Genomic DNA, 24,865 nt, shown 5'->3' on the forward strand with positions numbered 1-24,865 from the left:
ATATATACAGGATCTTTAAGCATATGAGAATAATTTTTTAACAGTTGTCTTAAGCAAAGTCAATCATAGTTAGATTGTTGATTTTTAATGTCTTAAATATCATAAATAATTGCTTATGATGTGCCATGGTGTGCTGGGGGGCCAAATGCTCTTACTCATCTGTGTATCATGTGAGTTATCCAGAATCTTGCACTCCAGTGTTATTTTGATTTATATTGATATCCACTGACTATCAAGAGAATTTGTAGATAGGTAGTGTGGTATCATTGACTTTAGAAGGGGTCTAGAAAATTGCACTCTTAATTTTTCTCCTAACTACATTGAATTTTCAACATTTTAGAAGAACTACTTTGGATATCAACAAGGTCACTAATTAGGCAGTGAATTTCAACTGAGGCACAATCTATCACTGCCAAGAAAAATATTGGGAACTAGGATCTATGCTTTGGAGTTAGTTTTCTGTAAATATGGAGTTTTGTATATTCCTAGTACTGAAGCAATCTAATCAAGGAGAGGCTGACACTTTTTTTCCCCCTTCCAACAATTGTTCATGCAGCTAAGATTAACTGGACTGTTGGAATTAACTTTTCACTACCTCCTGCCTTCTTCCTACTCATGCCGCAACATACATATACATCCTGAAAATGCAAAGCACCTATTATTCCCATTTAAATTAGAAAATATTTTAAATGGTCAAAACATCTCTTTTTTTGGGATTTCAGAAATTCAAGACCCCCTGGAGGAAATTTTTTACATCTATGCCAGTCTATGCAATAATTGTTGCAAACTTCTGCAGAAGCTGGACTTTTTACTTATTGCTTATTAGTCAGCCAGCATATTTTGAAGAAGTCTTTGGATTTGAAATCAGCAAGGTATGTAAAAACTATCCTTATTTAACCAATGCATTATTTTTGTATTTAATTGAGTACTAAATTCATTTGCCAAGGTTTTATATTCTAAATTTTAAGAATTATTTACTTATTTATTTATTTATTCAACAAATAATTTCTGGGACACAAAGACTAAAGAAGGTGTTTGAGTGTCTACTACATTCTACTATCTGCTCTTTGCTGCTGGAAATACAGACAGGTGGACCAGTCTCTGGCCTCATGGAGCCTACCTTGCAGTTGAAAGGGGACCCGTGGGGAGTCTGGGCAGCAGTGTAGCCTATTCACTGTAAATCCAGTAAACATAACATACTTTAAATCTCAGGTCAGAGACAATATCGCAGTGAGCCAAAAAGCATTTTATTAAAAAAGGAATTGACTTTATAAAATTACCAACCTCTTTTTTAATGCTCTCAGAAATCAGGCTGGCTGAAAGATTTGTGGATAGCAGAAAATACCTGAAAACATTGTGTGTTGTGGGCTCAATTTACTCATTTAACAAGCATTTGTTGAATGTGACATGTGAAGCTTTGTATTAGATTTCAGAAATGAAAACATGGTTCCCGTGCCCAAGATTCATAGCTTGGTGGTCTAGACAAAGACATTTAGAGCACAGCAAGCCTGCTAAATATTTAAACATATATTTGTAGCTATGAAAATATCATTTTGAGATTTTTCTATAAGAAAAAAATGAACATAAAAATACTCTATATAAGGAATTGCATCTTACAACGTCCTTTCATATTCATGAACAACTTTAACTGACCAACTGAAAACTGATCATCACGCTGTTGAACTGATGGGGAAGCAGGAACCGGGGAAAGCATTTAAACTGCCTAAGGCCAAACTGGTAATAAGTGACGGACTCAAGTTTAAGCCCAGATCCTTAAACGCTTCCATTCCCTTTGCTAGGCCACTCAAATTCAGGTAAACCCTATATTCATTTACACATTTAGCAAGTGTTCATTGGGTGCCACCTATGCTTCCAGCTCTTTGCTGAGTTCTGAACACACCTGTCTGTGCTGGCAGTGGGCTTGCTATTTCTCTTCTTGTCATTACCTAAGTCCAGCTGGGCTCACTATTCTTGTTATGTCTCTACTTGAAAGACTAGCTGAGGCCTAAACTGAAGAAAACCCGAGTTTAGGAGTAGCTATTCTAAGAGATCTTTTGTGATCCTTGTTTCTAAGGAAACTAAACTGTTTCCTCAATTCCTGAGAAGAAAGACTGCTTTAGACGGGGCTTTTCTCTCTGCAACTGATCAAACATCGCAGGGCAGCCTTTGGAAGCTCTAAGAAGTGTTACACTTCTCAACAAAGGCTGCTGGAGGTGTGAGTCCATTTTCACAATCTAGGACAACTAAGACACTGAGAGGCTATTAATAAAGTCGGGTGTCATGGGGAACAGTGAAGGCACCAACTGATGTTAATGAAACCGTGTGGTCATTCTGGCCCTGTAGCTTCAATTAATTGAAAATGCTTATAAATAAGAGCAATGACATTTTGTGAAAACTAAATATAATAACCAAATGAATTGATTTAATTCACTACTTACGTTTTTAACTAAAACTGTGAATAAATTCTGCACATACAGATTGACCTGAAGATGTAGATTATACTTGTAGAAGAAAAAATAAGTCTCTCTCTCTTTTTTTTTTTAACTGAAAAATATGTAAAGGAAGTGATGGAGGACCTAGAGCCTTGGCTTTGGCTCCAGGCTGGCATGGCTCCAAATCCAAGCTTTGCAATAAAGTGTTGATACATAGCGTTAGGCTGGTTTTTGAATAATTTTCAACATCATATATAATGTCTATAAATAATGGTATTAACTATCGTCCAGAAGTGCAGCAAAATTTACGTGAACTAAAATATTTAATTAGGACTCTCAAACTTTACTCACATTGAATGGCCTACTTCTGCTGAAACCACAAGTACAGCAGCTGGAACTTCAATACAGGTAGACTGACTCTGTTAAAGCAGAAACACATAGACAATATGCTCATATACAAAAATGTTCAGCCCCTTGAGAAAGGCCTGTACTTGAATTAGCCAGCACTTCGAGAGGTGAGATTACAGGAGACAGCCAAACAAGAGGAGACACTCGTTTCTTTTGAGCTGCACACTTGAGAGCAGAGGAGAGCAGTGTTGAGCTCTCTGTTGCACGGTAGCCTGCAAATTTCTGAACAGAATATGGATCAGATGGGGAGAGAGGAGATCCAGATTGTGACCCATAGAAGGAAAGAGAAGGGCAGGCAAAGTCTAATGACCTGGGGTTTCTATAAAGAATTAATCAGTTATAAACTCAAAACTTAAAAGCCTGCTCTTGCAAAACCTTAAAATAGCAAATAAACTACTGTGTGATTATCATGAATAATGATAGTCTTAAAAGGTCTGGATCATTCTGATCACACAGGAAGTGACTAATTATAAGTCACTGAAAGCTGAGAAGAGAGTTGAATGACTTTCATGAAGTTCTGTAACTTCTGTGGCCCTGATGAAGTAACATCCAGAATATAGCTACATATTTCCTAAGGAACTGGGAGATTGAGTAGCACACATGTTAAATTAGTGGGCTAAAATATTCCAAAAATATTCCAAAACTTTTGCCCCCTTAACCTCTAGATTGCTAGTTTCTTGTGTTTCTCAGTTCTTTGCACACACCCTTCTCTAAGTGAGTAAATAGCTTTATTCTTTGTTTATGTGAAGAAATTAAAATGTCTCTGAGTAAATAGTAAATAGCAGAGTATGTTCAATCTCAGAACTTTTCAGGCATCTCAAATACTGGATCAAATGTGGCCAATTATGTGGACTTCGGAAATGCAGGTCACTTTCGAACTTTTGCCTATCTCTGAATATCAAACACACTACTTGCAATTCCATATAAAACGTAACATAGTATATTTCAGAATGTTTTCTTCTTCCACAGTTTCTTTCCACACAGTGAGTGATTGCTTTAAATATATCTACTTGGCTAAGAATAAAGAACCACTCCACTTTTTCAAGATGCTATTCTTTCTCAAAAGCAACAATGTTTGCCTAATTGTCAGTTTACCTTATACTTTTATTTAGCTCACATTTATTGAGTCTCTACTAAATGCCAGGTTTTGAGCTAAACTAAGAACATTCACACATGCTGTCTGATTTTGATTTTTCTTTCTTTGATGGTGGTGGTGCTAAGCATAGTAGCAGTTCAGAGCTCAATTTTTGGACAGAGGTAGAAATGGCTCCCTAGTTGGTTTTGCAATCACCTAACCCTTCTTAGTCAAAGTTTCATCATCATACAGTGGGAATTTAGTATGAAAAACTTGCATGTGGGATGAGAGAATTGAACAGCTTGGACATTTAAGCTATTTTAGTCATTCACTATCTCAATTCATCAGTGCAACTCAAGTCCATGGTCATGACACCACTCTATATGCCATTTGAAAATTAAACAGAATCTTTGTATCAAACTTTCAATAATCTAACTCAAAAGATATACTTATAGATAAATAGTACACTTTTATCCAGTACTTACAATTTGCTGGGAACTGTGCTTCAAATTATACTTAGTAAAAATCTTCCTTATATGTTTAGTCCATGCATGTGGTAATACACAGTTAAAATGCATTTTATTTGTACTTTGTTTTCATCATGGCTAGAGAACAGTGCCTTGCACATAATTATTGGTCAAACAATGTGTAGGGTTGATGCTGTCAGGCTAGGTTTCAGATTGGCCTTTTAGTATGAAATTAGTATAGAAACTATGTGCCACTGTATGGCGAGATGGCCATATATTGATATTTGACCTAGAAAATGCCTAAAATTGAAGAACTGATTTGCATTTTCTGGGCCCTTTATCTATTGAAACTAAATATAAAACTACAGTGCAATTAAGATTTTTTAGCCTTGTTATGGATTAAAAAATGAATTTTAAAATACAGCTTCTTCAAGGTTTGTCAAACGTATTTCTCCTCCCTCTGACTCTTTCTGTCATCTCTCTCTCTGTCTCTCTCTTCCTCTCTCGCTAATGATGAATTTTAATGTATTTAAATGGGCACATCACTATGAATTAATTTGTGATAAGATTAGGTATGGTAAACTCAAAATTTACTGACTCATAACAGAAAAAAAAGTATTCTCTTATAGGAGATAAAAGGAGATCAAAGTAAATTTACTTAGCTTTTCTCATTTATTCCCTGGAAATTACAGTTTATTCTAGGAATGAGCAAGTGGTCATTTGGAGACAGTGTATTTTACTTCCTTTGCCCATAAAGAGTTTATAAGGGATTCAGGAACCAAAACCACTAACATGCTGCATTACTTCCAGTCATGTGTATTTCCCCCTTTTTCATTTTCCATCAGGTTGGCATGCTATCTGCTGTACCACACTTAGTGATGACAATCATCGTACCTATTGGAGGGCAGATTGCAGATTTTCTAAGAAGCAAGCAAATTCTGTCAACAACTACAGTTAGAAAGATCATGAATTGTGGTGGTAAGTACAAAAGTGGTGTTAAGGACATATTTGTAGTTCCCTAAGTTCTGATCTACATGACTCAGTAACTTTTTCTCTATATATCAAATACACAATTAAATTTGAACCTTCCTTGTTCATTTCCCCATCTTCAGATTTTCGTAACTCCTTGTTTAAATAACCACATAACTAACTTAACCCTTCCCACTATGGAAGCTACTTTGCTTTTGATGTTTCTGTTAAAATACAAGGAAGGCTTCAGTAATCTCTGTGCATAAATTATTAACTGTTACCATTATTTTTAAGGTAGACACCCTGAGATGTTTTGCTAGGTCAAATAAGCATGAGCATTTTTAGCAGTCTTAGCTTATGGGAAAATTTACACACATTTCTGAAGTATTTCCACATGTTTGTTTCTGAAGGTTTTGGCATGGAGGCAACATTGCTCCTGGTTGTTGGCTATTCTCATACAAGAGGCGTAGCTATCTCATTCTTGGTACTTGCAGTGGGGTTCAGTGGATTTGCTATTTCTGGTAAGATGCATTTAAAAAATTTTTACTTGTAACATCCTGATCTTTGCTAGTGATACTATATATGTACATGTTTTTTTTCTAGTTTCCTCTTTAATATTTTGATTGTTGAGGAAGTTTACCTAACATATTCCCACTAGAAGATAAAAGTAATAAAATGTTTAGAAAACATTTGGATTTGTTACTATTCACTTTCTTACTGCTTACCTTTCTTCTTCTTCTTCTTCTTCTTCTTTTTTTTTGTTAAAAGAACATCTCATATACCCTGTGGAGTGAGCATCACATATTAAATACTGGATAAGAAATCATGACTCATTCCATTTCCATTCCATTCCTGAGTTAAATGACCAAGGAATCATTATTAAGCACATGCTACATATCTAATATCTTTCAAGGAAGGTGTGAGTGGGATAGATCATATTCTAGGAAACTTAGGATTCTCTGAGCCAAAGCTTACGTGTGTATTTCAGGTTTCAATGTTAACCACTTGGATATTGCTCCCAGATATGCCAGTATCTTAATGGGCATTTCAAATGGCGTTGGCACACTCTCGGGGATGGTTTGCCCTATCATTGTTGGTGCGATGACAAAGAATAAGGTAAGATGGATCAAAAGAGATGCTCAGCTGAAGAAGATTCTCATGGTTGGGAAGAGAGTTACTATGTGCTCTTCGGCTTTCTCTTCATGGTCCCATCACCACGTCTTTGAGTAGGAGAGATCTCTGAGGCTGAGAGGGAATCTCTCTTTAAGAACTCTGAGGCAACATTCTTCCCTGATCACTGTGTGATATGCTTTTCAACACCTTTTAATATTTCTAATATCTCTGGTGTGGCAAAACAACAGCAACCCCTTTTTCTCCTAGCTATGAGAACAGGCAAGAAGAAACCTTCTGAACTTTATTCATAAAACTCAATTCAGACTTCTCTGCAGTCTTGCTGGAGGAATATTATTATTATTAGCTATTTGTCCTTATATGTAGAACATCAAAATTAAAGTTTACCCAAAGGAAATAAACAAAAGAAGTGGGAAAAAGTAAGTAAATCAATAGAAATTAAAAGACACATTATGAATATTTTAAAAATTAGCAGGCCATAGATATATTTGGAGTTTTATTTCAGAACTTTTGATTTTAAAAAAATTTAAAGGATGAAAATTATAGTATTATATAAAGTTTCTATCAGAGTCTTTGTTTATATAATCAGAAGAGGGCTTTTCCCCTGAAGCTAGTGTTTTACGAAAAGTTTGCTTGTGGAGCCTTCAGAGAAGATGTTAGGCTGTTCACACATGGGGAGCTTGTTCTCACAGTGTCACTTTTTGTCACCACAGTCACGTGAAGAATGGCAGTATGTCTTCCTGATCGCTGCTCTAGTCCACTATGGTGGAGTTATATTTTATGCAATATTTGCCTCAGGAGAGAAGCAACCCTGGGCAGACCCTGAGGAAACAAGTGAAGAAAAATGTGGATTTATCCATGAAGATGAGCTTGATGAAGAAACAGGAGACATTACTCAAAATTATATAAATTATGGTACCACCAAATCTTATGGTGCCACAACACAGGCCAATGGAGGTTGGCCCAATGGTTGGGAAAAGAAAGAGGAATTTGTACAAGAAGAAGTACAAGACTCATACACCTATAAGAACCGAGATGATTATTCATAACAAAGCTAATTGCTGGATTTATTTTTAGTGTCTGTGATAATCGTGATTGCACACACACACAAAATGTGTAGACATGTAAACATATCAACCAGGCAAATCTTGCTGTAAAAATGAAATCAAAACAAACTCATGAAGTTACCATCAAGTGCAATCTGTAGAAATTGTGAAATTCCATCATTTCTAATCAGGTCATCCATTCTTGCATTTGTGATTCAAAGGCTGACTGGTCAAACTTGTAGAAGCAAGTAGTTTCTCATTGGATTCGTGTGAGCTAGATCTCATCACCACTTAGAAAGCACAACTAAAACAGTTGGCACATCCCATCCTACAAAGGTTAGGAAGCCAAAGCTACTTGATCATGCAAAATGCACTTATGTATTTGTTGCACTGTATTGCAAGATACCATGCAGAAGTCCTGTTAAAAAAAAGTGAAGCTCTCACATGTTGGCAGTAGTTACAGAGTTTGAATCATGGAATTGGGATATCTCTCAACTGGAGAATGTTGTGGGCTAGCAACTAGCAAGGTGCACTAAATAATTGTTGTGACTATGTAATGGGGGATACTTTGTTGGTTCACAAAAGGAATATCTTGCAATGTTTTATATGAAATGCTTCGGCACAAACACTTTTATCTGTGAAAGAGAACTTGTAAAGTGAGGGATATGCTTCATGTTCTTCCATTCATTTACCTTACAGTATAAAACACTTCATACTTCAATAAAATTTGACTTTTCATGTAGCATATCACATAACTTTTTTGCAAAAAATATAAAAAATAAAATAGACTTTAATGTATTTTTTATTACAACTTTGTACTGGTTGTAACTTGGATTAGAAAAAAAGATATATACAACCTAAAGAATCTAATGAGAAATTTATTATTATTATTATATAGCCCTTAAAATGCAATACGAACAACAAAAAGAATAGAAATCATTTAGATATCTTTTGTCCTTAATAATTAAACATTATATGAAACTTGTGCCACAGAGCTATATATAATATGAAAAGATAAACTTAATAGAGATATTGTAAGTAGACAATTTTATTATTTAAAGTCCCACTTAAAAAGATATTTGTCTTAAATATATAGGACAATAAATTATATTAAAATTATATCTATATATATCTTTATATCTTATACATATCCATACACAGACACATAATAATCTTCACAAAAAAACAAAAATAGCATACACCAAATGTTGGGTTAGGGGACTGCAATTTCTACTTTCATAGAGTCATAGAATTTAAGATGGGGCAGAGGCATTTCACTTGTCATTTCTTAATATAACTGAACAGGAATTGCAACATTTGTGTTCCAAGCAATAAGTGCAATACATAAAATTTCCTGTCTGTATATTACCTTCATTTTGCTTGTGGTAGCTGTTTGGGTGGTTGGAATGATTTTTTTTCTTTTAAAAAGGTTAACACCAGATTTCTTTATAATGCTCTAAATGATAAAAATGCATTTCCCAGTACAACACAAAATACTACTGGTATGCTTAATTGTCTATTCTGGATATTCAATTTGTTCATTGTATTGTGCTAGTGAATGGAGGCCCTGCTACTGCAAATATAAAGCATAATGTTTGTTTTAAAAATGCAAACTATTCTTGACCTTAAAAAAATAAAAATATCTTTTGCTTTGTGTCTCGAAATGATGTAATACGATCATAGCTTTTGTTGTGTTGGATGAAAAGATGTGGCCTATTATTTTGTTGCAGCAAAAAAGAAGTGTTAATAAAATGCTCTATTTATCCATTTGTAAAAAAAATACATTAATTTGGGCTTAATTTATTTACTTTGTGGCTTTCATGTGAATTTAGCTTGTGTATGCCCCAACGAGGCCAATCTAGCCTCAGAATAACAGCCTCTTAGGGCCATCTGAGGTTTAATGGAAGAGCGTGGCATTCTTTAGATTGTGTGGGAGGTGGTTCCATAGAGAGAGTTTTACACCAGAAAATAGTTCTCTGAGCCAAACTCTATCTTTCAATGATAGTCTTCTCCCAACTTCTGCCAAGCCTGAAGAAAAATTTAGCAAAAACCTCAAAACTTGTCAAGTCAACGATACTACTTAATTTTGGTTATGCATATATCTTGTCCTTGGCATGGCCTTGGCCATTTTATGTAGAGTATCTTACATAACTTCACAAGGACCTGCCAAAGTTAAGTACTCTCTTTATTCCCATATTACAAATGAAGAAACTGGTGCTCAGAAAGTTTGAAGAACTTTCCCAAGGTAAATAAAATAGAAGAATGACATTATTTTATAATGTGTCAGCCAAGCCAGCGAGGAGTGGGCAAGATTTATCAATCCTGCATCGCTGGCAAGGTGATCATTTAGCTCTGATTCCGTTTCACAGCTGTGCACAAAGGAAAGCTTGTAATCATAGAGCACTGAAATCTGAGACTCAGAGAACTTCACTGCTCAAAGGGACTAATAGGATGATTTAATCGTCACCCCTTATTTAACAAATGAGGGCACTGTGGGTCAATAAAGGAAACTGACTTGATCAAGAGGACACAGAAGATATTATATGAGTTTAGGAAGAAGTTGTTATGATTAGCTGTTCTTGTTTTTATTTTATTTTATTTTATTTTTTTCACCAGGCTTTCATTTAAGGAACTAATTAAAGAATGTTTATTGGTATGATCCCCACCCCACATCCACCATGCACAAACTTCAGAATATGTGTTGGGGGATGATGAGAGGTAGGGGAATATAGTTTTTTTTCCTGCAATTCTCTGCATAAAGAAACAACATCCAGAGAGCCACCTAATTCTTAAGGAGACTCACATGCCATCTTGGCATAACCTGATGCAAGAAATGAAAATGTCTTGACTCTAAAAGTCTCAAATTCCATCATTCTGTAATACAAATGTTTACAGTTCATATAAGAAGATTTTTCTAATTATACCTCCAAATAAAACCACTGGCCATGCTCACTTGCTTTTAATCATGCAAAATCATCTTCCCCTTCTCCTCCTCATCCTCCCTTTAGTCTCATTTTCCTCCTCACTCCAATGCCCATTCCCATCTGGATTGTTGTATCTACTGTTTTGCAACTAGCAAAATTCTTTCCTATGCTTTACTACATGTCATCCACACATCTGCCTTGCAAAACTAAAAGAACACATATTAATATCAGTATTTCTGCTTTCCAAGTAAGGAAACTGAGTCTAAGAGGATGTAATTAACTTCCTAAAGATACCTCAGAGAGGATTAGAACAAGAACACAGACTATTTGGCTATAGCAAAATAGTAATTTATTTTTACTTTCAAATTATTTTGTTACTCTTCTTATTATAAATGTAGTAGGGGTAAGAGGAGCGTCACTAGGTAAGAACATTATTAAAAATAGTGAAAATAAGGATAATTGGTAATCTTGCTATCCAGAGGTAAGCGCTATTAACATTTCTGGTCTTTTCTATGAAAAATTACACAGAAAACTCATACTCTGTAATTTGTAAATTTGAAATCATACTCGATCTATAGTTACTATCTAATTTTTCCATTTAACAGTGTAACATGGATACTTTCCTGTTTGAAAATAGAGTTCTATGATCTAATATTCCTTTACATAACATGAGCTATATTTAATCTGTTTATTTACCCAATACCTTATTTATAAACATTTCATCTTTGTACCCTTTTCCCTTTGTCTTTCTTCTAGTGTGGATGTTTTCGGGAAATGCGAAGTCACATACACACACCTTTAGCTTCTGTAATCATGACAGATACTGAAGTTACTCCCTGTACTTTAGTATTCCTGTGCTCGTCTACCGAGAGTGCTACTGGCAATTGGCTTTTCTTGGATTCATTCACTAATTCACGAATTCATTCATAAGTCTTTTTTAGGTGCCTAGCTGTGCAAGTCCCTGGATATAGAGAGGTGAGAAAACGGCCCCTGCTCCCGTGGACCCTAGCGCCCCACCCCTTCCCCTACGTGTTTGCAGCACCTGCCTGGCCAAGCCGGGCCACACAGATGTGGCTCAGAAAGGGGCTCCTAGACACTGGCTCTCGATAACCTCTCTTGAGAAAGGACTTCTCTGAATTTTCCAAACTCCCAAAGGCGAGCTGCCTTCAAGGTGCTTCCCAGTGTCAATTTCCGTGTGTTTGTTTCAGGTGAGGAAGCTTTTCTTGGCCTCAGAGATCCTCACGGTGCAGGGAGTCTAGGCCCTGCAAACAGGTAGATGAGCATCAACTGTATCCATTGCCTGAATTTCTACAGAAGGGGGATGGATGGGCTGAACTTCCAAGTGCATTTCCCAGTTCTCCTCCACATTGCTTTCTCTCTGTGTTCCCCTCCACGTTTCTAATGACATATACATTTCCTCTTCCCATTTTTCCCCTTTGTCTACAGGCTACCTCCTGTAGAGGTAGTTATGTGATATGCAAAAAAGTTATGTGATATGCTACTTCATGAAAAGTCAAATTTTATTGAAGTGTGAAGTGTTTTATACTGTAAGGTAAATGAATGGAAGAACATGAAGCATATCCCTCACTTTACAAGTTCTCTTTCACAGATAAAAGTGTTTGTGCCCAAGCATTTCATATAAAACATTGCAAGATATTCCTTTTGGCTTTCGAGATTAAATTCTTACTCCAGGGATATGATCAGCAGGGTTTGTTTTATTTTCCTTTTGCTCTATCCAAATGCAAGACCTCACACCTGAATTTTCATTCAGCTGCTGTCAAAAGCACTTTATTCTGAAAGTTGGTCCTTTAACATTCTCAGGCTTCCCCAAGATGTCCCCTGAATGCATCTGGCCATGTAAAAGCTGCATAAACTGGACCTATTAACCCTGTCCCTTGTCCAAATTCAGCAGCATGAAACCCTTGGCTTTCACCAAGAGCAAGTAAAATGAAGAAACCTCTCCAGTTTTGTTAAATCGCATGCGAGGATGTGCTTTATTATTTGATTCAATATGCGTCAGATAAAAATCCTTACGTTTCTAAGAGTTTGAGGAATGCTTTTCCTGATGCATTAGTGCACCATCAGCAATTAGGTCTGAAGTGCATGGGGCCTGCTCCGTCTCCTTTTTGTCTCCTCAAGAAACTTAAGAGAGACACTTTTTGGCTCAATTGCTGTTTTTATCTCCCCTCCTCATTTTCATTTAGTTTCTATTTTTCACTGTCTGTGGAGATGTTACCTTTTATTTTATTTTAAAGAAGGAAGTAAATGAGGGAAATAATAATAATAATAGGAAGCATTTATATAGGGCTTATGAAATGCCACGTTCTCAGTGTTTTATGTATGCCTAGCTCATTTAATCTTCAAAACAACCCTCTGTGGTAGATACTATGGTTAACTCTATATTATAAATGAGGAACTTAGGCACAGAGAAGATAAGTCACTTATCCAAGGTCATACAGCTAATGGAGTCAAGTTAAAGTGTGAACCACTTCAGTCTGGCTCCAGTTCCTAAATTATGCCTCACTACAATTGGCTGATTCTAAATAGCTGTGTGACTTTGGGGAGTTACTCGATTTCTCTGAGGTTCAGTTTTTTCATCTATAATGTGGCACTCTAATACGTAATGTGTAGTTAGTTGTGCAGTTAAATCAGATAACATATAAAACATATAAACATATAACAAATAGCATATTGCACAGCACCCTACATATTAGAGTTTAACAAATGTTGTTTCCCTCTCCTTTTCCTCATTATGCTAAGTAAATATAAGATAGTCACTCTTCAAGTTTGACTCCATGTCAGATTTGTCACAATGGACCATTTTGGAAACTATCTTGAGATATTTTTATCTTTAATGTAACTAATTCTTCAGATTGGTTATCCAAATTATCAGTCTATTTTTATTTTATAAATTTAATGTGACATCAAACAAGTGCAGAACAATAGGTGCTATAGGATGCTATTTATGTAAAATATAGTACATATCCTTATAAAAATATAAGAAACTATATACTGTGTGGTAGGAGGACAAATACTTGGATTGGAAAGATCAATACAAAAGTATTCACAGTAGTTGCGTCTGGAGAGGAAGGAAGAAAATAGACTTGTGGGAAGCATAAAAGAAATCTCAAATTTGTCATTTTTTGATTTTGAAGGAAAGAATGAAGCAAATATGAGAAAATAATATTTGTTTATTCTGGGAATTCACATGTGGATTTTTATTATATTTTTCATGATACTTTTCTGTGTTGTAGAATATGAAACAAAAAAGCCAGATAAGTTAGAGAACACAAGTCTTATTTCTCTCCAGTGGTTGTGGTTCTTTTTAAATCTCTAGGAGGCCAATAAACATTGTCATGATCGTCAAGAGGTTTTCAGAAGCCATAGAATTTAAAGCAACAGCTTTGGTAGACTGTTTTTATTTTATAAAGTCAAAGTAAAGGTAGATTTATACACATTTATGAACAGGTTTGTGAATCCAGATGAAGTTCTGCACAAAGCCAACTAAAATGTGTATGATGATCAATGTCACACATGAAAGTCATCTTTCTGACAGATCACATCAGTCTATTGGACTGCTTCTTATAGATTGAAAACAAGTAGGGGTATGGGGAACATGCTTATCTCTATGGATGCAGAGTGGAAATTAGTATGTCACCATTAGTATAAAAGCATATTAACTCAATTTCAGTTACAATGCGACAGTAGAAAAAGCAGAATTGCTTGTGTCCAGTCCCCAAACCTACCACTGTCTCTTTATATAATCCAAGACACGTCATATCAGCAATCTGGAATTCAGTTTCCCACCTGGTAAATAAAGGTATTAGTTAACCTTAATGGTTTCTAAAGCCCTTCCAGCTCTGAAGCTCTGAAATTTTCTGTCTTTATTCTTGCTAAAAAGAAGCTGAGTTCCTCGAGTCAACTTGAAGAGGTATTATAATTGTTCTCAGTATTCCATTAAATATAAGACAGTGTTTACTTTCTACCTACACTCCTTGACACTTTCTTTTTTTAATCAGACACCATCCTGATAGCCATTGGAAGCTCCCTTCATCCAGGTGGGCTTCTCCATGGGGTGCTCCTTTCCCCCTAGTTCCTCTAAGGAACACCTTACACATTTTTACAGAAATTTGGACTGGAGAATTTCATAGAACCCTAGTTAAATATCCTGTGGTGAGTTGAAATACTTATGTGAAAAACATGAGTCTAAGTTCCAGTAACAGGTCATATTCAGCTTTTTAATGGGATATATTATAGAGCCCCAGCATTGGGAAGGATGGAAATACATATTCAAACCCCTTAATTTTATACTTGAGGAAGCTGCAACTATAAAAGAGCAGTGACTGGTAGAAGTCTACCCAACCAGTTAATAGCAGAGTGGTGATGTGATTCTACATCTTGGGATTTACAACAATGCTTTTGATAACTAAGAACACTCTTTCATTCAATAAGTTAGACAGTTTTTTAAGCAATAAGTATTTACTGAAAATGTATTACATTGCAGGGACTAGGAATACAGTGGGGAAAAAGACTAATGGATTCTGCCTCCACAGAACGCTTAATATAGTGATCAGGTGAAAGACATTAAAGAAATTAACAGAAAAATCAGATACAGTTGTGATAGATGCTATGAAAGAGAAATATAGTTACTTTGAAAGTTCAGATGGAGGACTTGACCTTCTCTGTGGGTTGAAGAAAATTTCCTCAAGGATATAATACATGACATGAGACCTCAAAGGTGATTACAACAGCCTGGCATGAAAAGCATGACAGGAAGAGAGTTTCAGAAAGATGAATGGGATGTACAAAGACGCCAAGGTGGAAACAGTTTGGTAAATATTTTTCTATTTTAGTGTTAGTGCTACTGAAATGTTCGTGAGCATACATATAGAACATGTGGGATTTATTTAATATGAATGCTAATCAGCTAAGCAAATCTAACATACCAAAATATTTTTCCAAGAGCTATAATATTTGCCCACTTACTATATCTATTCTGCCATCTATTAAGTTATTTGCAGGCCTATAACTATACTATGGAGATACAAAAATGAAATCGGCATGGTCTCTGCTCTTGAGAAACTAATGGTTTAGAGGAGAAGATGGAATATAAATAAAAAGAAGCATAGAAAGAATATAAACAGCAAGTAAAAGAGAACCTCATGTATATAGAATTTCTCATTTGGACATAAAATTCTGCATATTGACAATCATTCCTTACATAGGCATACTACTTTATAGTTGGAAAAGCATTTTTATATATGATGTATCACAATTTGCAATTAAGCATGTATTTGTTTGCATATAACGTTAACATTAACATAATTTTCTTCCACTAAATCATAAATGCTATGGGACATATATTTTGTTCTCCATACTATATTCAAGGCCTAATGTATATTAGGAACTTAACAAATACTTAACAAATGAGAGAATACATGGTCATAGTTGACATGTAAACAGAGAAGTCAGAGAAAGGTAAAAGACATTGAACTAGACTTTGGAAGTGAATTAGAATTTTGTCCAACTAAGTGGAAGAAAAGTATAGAAGCAGAAGCCATATCATTAGCAGATCATGAAGCTGTTGCTACCATCTGTGTTTGGAAGAGTAAGCAGATGGCATGCTTGAACTATCAAGTGTGCTTCAGAGAAGATATAAGGCTGTATGAACAATTAAGATGTTGTGCGGTGCCTTAGGTGCCAGACTAAAGTGATCAGATGTTATTTGGTAATTGAAGGAATTTTTAGTGGAGACAGAGATAATCATATTTATCTTGTAGAATGCTACAAAGGGGAGAGGAGAGACCAGAAGCAAGTTCTACACAAGAATGCCAAGGAATACATGGTGGGAGAGGTAAGGTGATGTGTCCAGGGGACCGTGGTGTCTCTCCAGATGCTGAGATAAAAGCTTGGAATATTCATTCCTCCCATGCCCACTGACTTGCCACTCAAATCCAAGAGCAGGATGTGGATAATCAAAATATATTGACAAATGCATGATTCATGCTTTCTGCCCCTTGCATAATGATTTAAAGGCAGGGCGATCGACTTGTCCCTGGCTTCCATAGCTCTAGAAGAAAGAGCCATGCACAGTAATTATCAGACCGTATTTCTCTAATTCTCCTTTTTTTCAAAATTCTGTCTGAAACACAAGGTTATACTCAAATCATCTCCGTTTTGCTTTGTTTTCTCTTTCATGTCTAGGGGCATATTTATTCCAGAGGTATCCCCGTTAGCTTCCTTCCTCAAGGTAGTCAATGCACTCAACCCAGATTCATCTTAATGGTAGGTTCAACATAATCTTTGACCCTATCCCGATAATTTTTGTGCTTTTCTTCATTGCATTTCTTTATTTTTTCATAACAGAGCATGGTTCTTTATGATGTGTCTGGAAAGATAAATTACAACTTGACGTACCACCAGAGGGCTTTCCAGATAAAAATTGCACTTTTTCATCAGTAATGGTGGACATTATGGTTGCCTGTATTAAAGATTTATTTTTAAGAACATACAAAGGGCTATGTGATCCAAAATATTTCCCTCACTAGGATTGCCAAGAACAATGAGATAAGCATTGGACTTGGCTTCATGTCACATGTCTAAGCATATATGAGCCAACCATTTCATTTCTCTGAACTCTGTATCCTCATGTGCAAAATGGTCATGCACTAATGATGCATAGTTCAGTGAATTGTGGTAAAAACTAACTGAGAAGATTTGATGTACAAGCTTTGTAAATCTTTATAAGGTGCCAAACAAATGCATGGATTTCAACTTTCTCCATTTGGTTGAATGAATTGCAGTAGCTTTGCAAGAGGCTCCCAGGAAAAGGAAAGTATCTAACTGGATGTAAATATACTAGATTATTAGTAACTGTGAGTATTTTGTGATGTATTATGGGTTTTCAAAATGCCTCCAGACATTCTCCCTTATTTGATGCTCACTCCAATGTTGGGAGGTAAAATGGAGAAGGGTCGTTGTTTCCATCCCTTCAAATAAAAAAATGTCAAGACTCAGACACAGTCTTTGATTTGTCCAGTTTGGGGCTAGAACCCAGGACTAGTGATAATTCAGAGACAGCACAGTATTCAGTCTTGGATGGGAGAGACCCAAGTGAAATGAATCCCCAGAAGGATGGTAACTGGAAAGAGTGGGTTCAGTCGGGTATCCTGGGGATGGAGGTGGGCAGGGGCAGCCACCTGACAGCAGGGACACCTGTGTGGGGTGAGGAGGAAGGGAGCACCAAGAAGGGAGGGGATGGGTCTGGAAGGCTAGTATGTCATGCTCTTCTCTGCACAAAGCAGATTAGGTTTATTTCCATGTAACCCTTATTTATTAATGTCTTATTATTTGAGCTTTAATTTGCACTCCCCAGCAAACTCACCAAAGGTAGGACTTATGTCTTATTTCTTTCATATTTCCCAAAGTATCCGAACTATGCCTCTTACCCAATAAATACAGAATCAAGTGAAAAGAAACTAAAAACACCTCTGTATTAGTTTCCTTGGGCTTTTGTAACAAAGTACCACAAACCGGAGGCTTAGAAAAATAGACATTTATTTTCTCATAGTTCTGGAGGTCGAAAGTCTAAAATTAAGGTGTTGGCAGGGTCACACCCTTGCTGAAGGTGCTAGGGAATGATGGCTTCCAGGCCTTTCTCCTAGTTTTGATTAGTTCTTTGGCTTATGACAGCATACCTCCAATCCTCACATGGTATTCTTTTTATAAAATAACAGTCATATTGGATTAGGAGTCCACCATAGTCCAGTATGACATCATCTTACCAATTACATCTGCTTACCAAAGAATGTCACATTCTGAAGTACTAGGAGTTAGGAATTTAACATATGAATTTGTGGGGACACAATTCAACCCCTAACAGCTTCCCTCTTGACTTAAGAGAACCTACAAAGGTCTGTTTTTCAGAGCTTGTTCAATTAGTGGCCACAGAGCAGCTATTCTTAAAAGCCTCCCCATTTCTCCCCTTTACTATGGGTAATGAGATTCTTGCAAAATGTTGTTAACACTTGGCTTATTGTGGACATAGTTTTCCAAGCATTTTCTCCAAAGTGTGCAGGAATTTGATCATCTGATCCCACCACTAACATGGCCAGAAATGGGGAAGTGAGCACACATTCTGGACAGTGAGGAAGACATGACAGAGACACTGTGCGGCCGTCCACTGACGAGGAGTCGGTCTGACAAGACACGCTGTTGATCAGATGGCAGAAATCCCAGATCAAAGGGCAAGAAATAAAATAAGCTTTGGAGACTAGGGCATAAAACAAATGTACGTGGCTATGTGACTGGCATTCCAAATCTGCTTTCTTCCACTTGGAGGTTTTTGTCAGTCCATGCTTAACATCTCTCAGAAAAGTCAGTGAAGCTGTTCAATTTAATAGCAACATCAGGCAGTGCAGAAGGTAAGATTATTATTTGGAGTGTTTATTCAAGAATTAATCGTGTATATCTCAGTGTGAGATCTGCAGATATATGAAACTGAAAAACAAATAAAATCAGAGCCCCTCATCCTACTACAGGGTTCTAATGAGATCACACTACAGTCAAGCCTGAAGTCCTTTCCTGGCTGGAAGCTCTTCCCTTCTGGGGAGCTTCTGTTGGGCAACCATCCATCTGAGTCACTAACTGGGCTTCTTCTGTGTTTGCTACCAGGGAGGTGATCCACCGAGGGGTCACTCCCAATTCCACTACTTGAAGTTCCAGAAGGGACTCTTCCTGCTACCACTAGGCTTGCCTGAGTGGGTATTGCTCTCTGAAGGGCATAACTTCTACATATGACCCACCCTGGGCCATGAATTACAGAGAGGCAGGTAAGATCTGAATGGTGCACCAGCAAAGCAATGGGGATATGGGTAGACACCAACCATATCCACTATAGGGGGTGGTGTTTGATCTAGCTCTGCACGTAAGAAACAGCCAGTCTTGCAAATATGTGGAGGAACAGTAATTCAGGCACAAGGAAGGGTAAGTGTCCCTCCCATCATGGGAATGATCTTCACTATGCTTCTGGGGCTCAGTAGGAATGTGGAGCATGGGATGAAATATAGATGGGAAAGCAGATGAGGAGCCCAGACCTGCATGTGGAAAATTCACTGTAAGGTTTTCAGTGGGTAGTGACATAATCTGACTTAAATTTCAGAATAAGATCTGAAGGTTCCCCTGTGGAGGATAAATTATAGAGAAGCATGAATAAAGGCAGGAGACCAGTTAGTTTACTGCCGGGCCCAGCTGACAGTCAATGGGACTTGACTAGGATACTAGTCATAGAAAAGATGAGACCGTGTCAGAGTTGTAAAATATTCTGGAGGAAAAGCTGACAGATTTCTTGATGGATTGGATTATGAAGTGGGTGGAAAGAGGAATCAGGGATGACCTCTAAAACTTTTGCCTTTTGACAGGTGATGATGTCATTAGCTAACTTGAGTGAATGAGGCAGACAAGAGAACAAGAAACATTAAATTGGGGCCATGAATAATTCTATGTTGGGCATGCTAAATATGAAGTACTTATTTGACATTCAAATGCTGATGTTATGTAATAACTGGAAAAATGAGTCTAAATCTCAAGGTGAGGTTAGGGCTAAAGACATAATTTTGAGAATAATTAACCAATTGATAATATTAAATTTAGAGAGGAAAGTGAGATGAGCCAGATGAATCAAAGTGAATCAAACCATTTCAGTAATTTGTTTGGTTGCTTTAAGTCAAGTAGTGTGTGACATTATCTTGATTACAGGATTCCATCCTAGTCTGTTCCAATCAATATAAAAGACAGGTTTTTATTTTTCCATAATTAAAGATTGTAAATGGTTGTAAATGATGGAGCTACTAGCCTGGGTGTGGCTGGAAGCTATTTTGTAGCCATAAAAAGCACACCCTTGGATGAAGCTGACTCTTGGAGAAGGGCAGAGCTGAAAGAACTGTATGCAGATGGGGCCAGAGCCTGGACCAAATGCTACCTGAATCTAGAACTTTCCATATTTGCATAAGCCAATAAATACCTTTTATTTTTTAAGGCAGATTTTGTGTCATTTAGTAACTTGCAATCCAAGGCTTTCTAGTTGATGCAGAATTCGGAGAAAAGTAGTTCAGGAAGGAAGAGGCACCACAGTGTCAAATGCTGCCAAGGACAGAAATTAATGCTTAGGTTTTGCAACATGGAAATTGTTGGTGATGTTGACAAATGACAAATGACAAATATTGTCCTCTTGAGACAAAGTAGTCCGAAAGAAGTATATATAACTCCACAAGATATTTTGGAGGCACACTGCTCTACATCTATGCTTGGATATTAGCACTTCTCTGCAGAAACACCCTATTCCGAGAGACTGCTATGCCCAACAGCAACAAGCACATTAGCACATAAAGCAGTTTAGCACCTTAATTCCACAGCCTCTGAGACACCTCTGTTTGTGATTATTATCTTTACAAAGCACCTGCATTAGTAAATGACCCACTTGTATGGTTTTCCAAGAACCAAGAAATGGTATGCCACAAAGATATAGTCAAATACCCTTTGTATGAAGAAAAGTAACTGCTATGAAAACTTAGCCATCAAGGTTTAAACAATCTAAGAGATTATATCAGCCAGATTTTAAGTATAAACGACCATGTGTTCTCCTTTATCTAGTAATCTATGTAAGGAGAAACCCCTTTCCAAGCCCATGACACAGGAATTCATTTAAGCACTGAGATGATGGCAGTGGAGTATCCATTTCGCTTTTCCACATCTTTCTCTGGGGAATAACTGCCTTTTCCCTGGCACTTGGTAGCTGACCTTCTTGCTAAGGGCACACTCAGTCTCTGCTCAGGTTGAGCTGAAATGCACTATTAAATAATTTTTTGTATTACCTGCAACATAAAGACTAATCTTACAAAAACATACAGAGTGACTATGTTGACTTGACACTTTGGGAATATACCCATGTTTTAACTGGTGGGTCTTACCTAATTATGTTTATGAGCATACCATGGCAGATGTTCAGTGTTCTTGGAATTAATTACTGAGCCAGCTTTGAAACATTATCCGTTCAGACTTTTTCCGATACTCTTTTCTTCTTTTGCTCTATCCTTTCAGCTTACTGAGATGCTCAATAAGAATGCTTTAAAAAGTTTTCTTTTCATTTTTGGTATGTTGTTTCCTAGATCCTGCTTTGTGTTCTTTTCCTATAGTGGTATTATCTTGAACTGATAAAATCTGAATTACTCCTCCATATTTCCATATGTATTATTAGTTGGGACTCTGTTAAAAAGAGATAGAAATAAATCCACATTGAAATGTATTGGTGTACATAAACTGAAAAATATATTGGTATGCATATTTTAGGAACAGATATAGCCAATAATTCAAATGTTGAAATTAGTAATCTGTCTACTTTGTTTTCTTTTAAGTTTCAGCCACTTTCACATGCACTCTCCTTTCCCTGAAATAACTACTGTAAGGAGAAAAATATGTTCCGATAAACCAGACATAGGCTTAATTCCTATCCCTGGGATTATAGAAGAAGTCAGTTTCATTTGAAATTCATGATCTGAGCTTAGTGGAGAGGATGATTTCCCAAAAGAAGATAGGGAGCAATTAATAGACAAAATAAAAGATGAATGGTTGGCAGGTTCCAAATATCCCTTCTCCCCATTCTTCCAAATGTACATCAGCTTTTGGGGCTAATTAGGTTTCTGTAGGCTTGGTTTTAGAGTAGAAAATTCTTCACTAACACGATGATGATATGTTGAAGCAAGAAATGGATAGAAAGACAAAATAGAAATTTAATGAGATACTTCCAAAAATAGAAATGGAAGCTGGAGTGTATAGTCAGCAATCCGAGAACCAAGGATATAAGTATCAGAGTAGGCAGGAACCATCTACGTAATCATTTAGTTACATTTTCAAAGAATACTTACTCATGTGGGAAAATATAGGTCATAGAGAAAGCAGAGGCTCATCAAAACTGTGACCTTTCCTTCCTCAGCACAAGGTTAAGTGCACTTTGCAGACTCTTGTATTTAGATATTCCCAAATATATGAGCTTCAGTCAATAGAATAGGCAAAAGTCTTGAATGACATTTACAAGCTTGAGTCCAGAAATCTCCTCTGAGATACTCCATGCTTCCAGGCCAACTCTCATTTTCCTGGAAGATCCAGATAATTCAGTATAGGACTTTGCAGCACCAAAAGATGGAATAAGCACTAGATGGAAAGAGCCTGGGTTTCTGAATGACTAAATGGAATAAATGAAAGATGTTCAACCGTTCTTTAAGTGAGAGATACACCTCTGTTATGTTAAGCACTGCAGCTGGAGTTGCTTGTTAAAGCAATTAGCATATCCTGACCAATACACATAATACAGAGTTCAGTTAGTTTTTAAATATTAAAATTATACATCACAACATTTATTCTGAAAATTAACAGAAGTAAAATGTAGAAATACAAACCAAAATACTCTGAATGGTTAACTCTAGGTGCTGGACTTATTGGCAGTTTTAAATTACCTTTTTTCTGGGATTTAAGACAATTTTTTTTAATGAAAAGGAACTAATGTTATATACTGTTAAGAAAGTCTTTTTTTAAGGAAAGTAAATGGAAAGGGTTTTGAGAAATTGCTCAGATTTTGCGCTCTTCATTATTGGTTTGACTCTGTGTGCTATCTGGAACATAGAGCATGAACAAGGAATGGTACAGACAAAATGAACTTAAAGGCCAGGAATGGTACAGACAAAATGCTCCACAAAGAATCTGCATTGCCACCCTCAGCAAACTGATACAGGCAAGCTGCTCTTCCCTTAGGACTGTGAAAACAAAGAGAGATTATTGCCTGCATATGAAACAGATTACAGTGGGTGCATTAGAATAAAGAAAATCTTATTTAAATTTGATTGACAGCAGCCCTAAAACACACATTTTGGGCAATTACAAAACAAGAGCCTGATTAATAGTAAAAGATCCTAATACATGGAGCGATCAATCCAATGAAAAATGGTGTGGGACAAGAACACAGTACAGTAATTAGGACGTAGGCTTGCTTGTTGCATGGATAAGACTCCAAAACATAGTGACTTGAATAGTGTAAACAAGAGATCAAAGTTCTCTCTTTATCTCTAAAAAGGAGTCCAGGGCTGGTAGGATGACTTGGCAGAATTGAGGACTGAGGCCTGTTCATTTTGTTGCTCTTCCATCTCGAGGGTATTGTCTTTATCTGCATGTTTAAGATGATTCTCCTCCACTTTCATACGCCAGTCTGCAGGAAGAGGCATGATCTGGAAGTGAAGCCCATCACTCTGATCACATTCCAGTGGCCCAAACCTGATCATGGATGTGCGTATCTGCCAGAGAGGGCAGAAAATGTAGTCTTTACCTTGGTGACCATATGTGCAGCTAAAATTTCCCTTATTTAGAGAAAATAGGAAAGAATGGGTATTAGTCGTTAACTAACATTATTCAATATACAAAGATCCTAGGCGACTGGAGAAGAGAAAGAACCAGAAAGAATCAGAAAGGACCTGAACTAAAAGTAGTGGAGAAGAAACAAAAATTAAAATTAAATGTAGATGTATTATTTATCATTTATTGCACATAGTTGTGTTAAAATTACCTTCCTTTAAAAAGAAAAGTTCACAGGGTGGATTTGATGATCTTCATAGTCCTGAGTGAGTGAAAGAAATCTGAACACTGCTCCACATTGATACATGGAATTGGTTGGACTATAGTGACTCTTATCATGCAATCATGTTACTTATTAGGTAAACAGAGCTTTGGGCGGACACAGGAGCTGACTTGGCTGTGGTCAAAGTGTCTGAGAGAAAAGCCATTAGCTAGGAGATTCAGAAAAATAAAGACATAAAGTATCTAAGAAAGGAACAAAACAAAACAAAACAAAAACAAGAAAAAGACCCTGGTGCCAACTTGCCACTTCCCAGCTTCACTGATCTTTATGCAAAGCCTCTAATCCTGGGAAGATTCAGCTTGGCCCAGGCAAGACCTTGGCTGGTAAATGGCAAATAGAACCTACCAGGAGAATTTGGACTCCTTTCCTGGACTTTAAGAAAGCCTTCTTTGGAGAGATTGTGTTTTGGTCTAACAAAACCTGGGCATTGTAGGAATTAGATTACTTTCCTCCTTATATTCATCACCCACTGACAATCCCCTAGGGATCCCCTAGGGATCCAGTCTTCCCTCTGGGTCTTCTATTTCCCTTTGCTACAAACCCTCTCTCCTTTCCTTTGCCATTTCTCTCCTCTCACACTTACCATTTATCTTGTTGTGGCCTTTTGATAAGCTTAAGAACCATAGCAATATGTGCTCTTTAAATACTAGAGAAAAGCATATACTTTAAAGAAAGGTTTGATTAAGACAGACAGTTTAAGTTGAGCCATTTCTTAAACCCCTGATGTGAATG

General features: G+C 36.8%; 1 protein-coding gene across 2 annotated transcripts in view; it reads left to right on the plus strand.

The window, feature by feature from the left end:
* The window catches only part of SLC17A6 (solute carrier family 17 member 6), a 39,032-nt gene extending 29,840 nt beyond the window's left edge, over positions 1–9,192 (plus strand). For both annotated transcript variants that reach the window (XM_017644800.3, XM_037026688.2), the window contains exons 8-12: positions 723–872; positions 5,228–5,360; positions 5,762–5,872; positions 6,340–6,467; positions 7,196–9,192. In XM_017644800.3, the coding sequence (XP_017500289.1) occupies positions 723–872; positions 5,228–5,360; positions 5,762–5,872; positions 6,340–6,467; positions 7,196–7,531 (858 nt within the window). In that variant the 3' untranslated portion in view covers positions 7,532–9,192. The remainder of the gene's footprint in view (positions 1–722; positions 873–5,227; positions 5,361–5,761; positions 5,873–6,339; positions 6,468–7,195) is intronic.
* The last annotated feature ends 15,673 nt before the right edge of the window (positions 9,193–24,865 follow it).

This window comes from Manis javanica, chromosome 11 (assembly GCF_040802235.1).
Source record: "Manis javanica isolate MJ-LG chromosome 11, MJ_LKY, whole genome shotgun sequence".
Classification (NCBI taxonomy): Eukaryota; Metazoa; Chordata; class Mammalia; order Pholidota; family Manidae; genus Manis; species Manis javanica.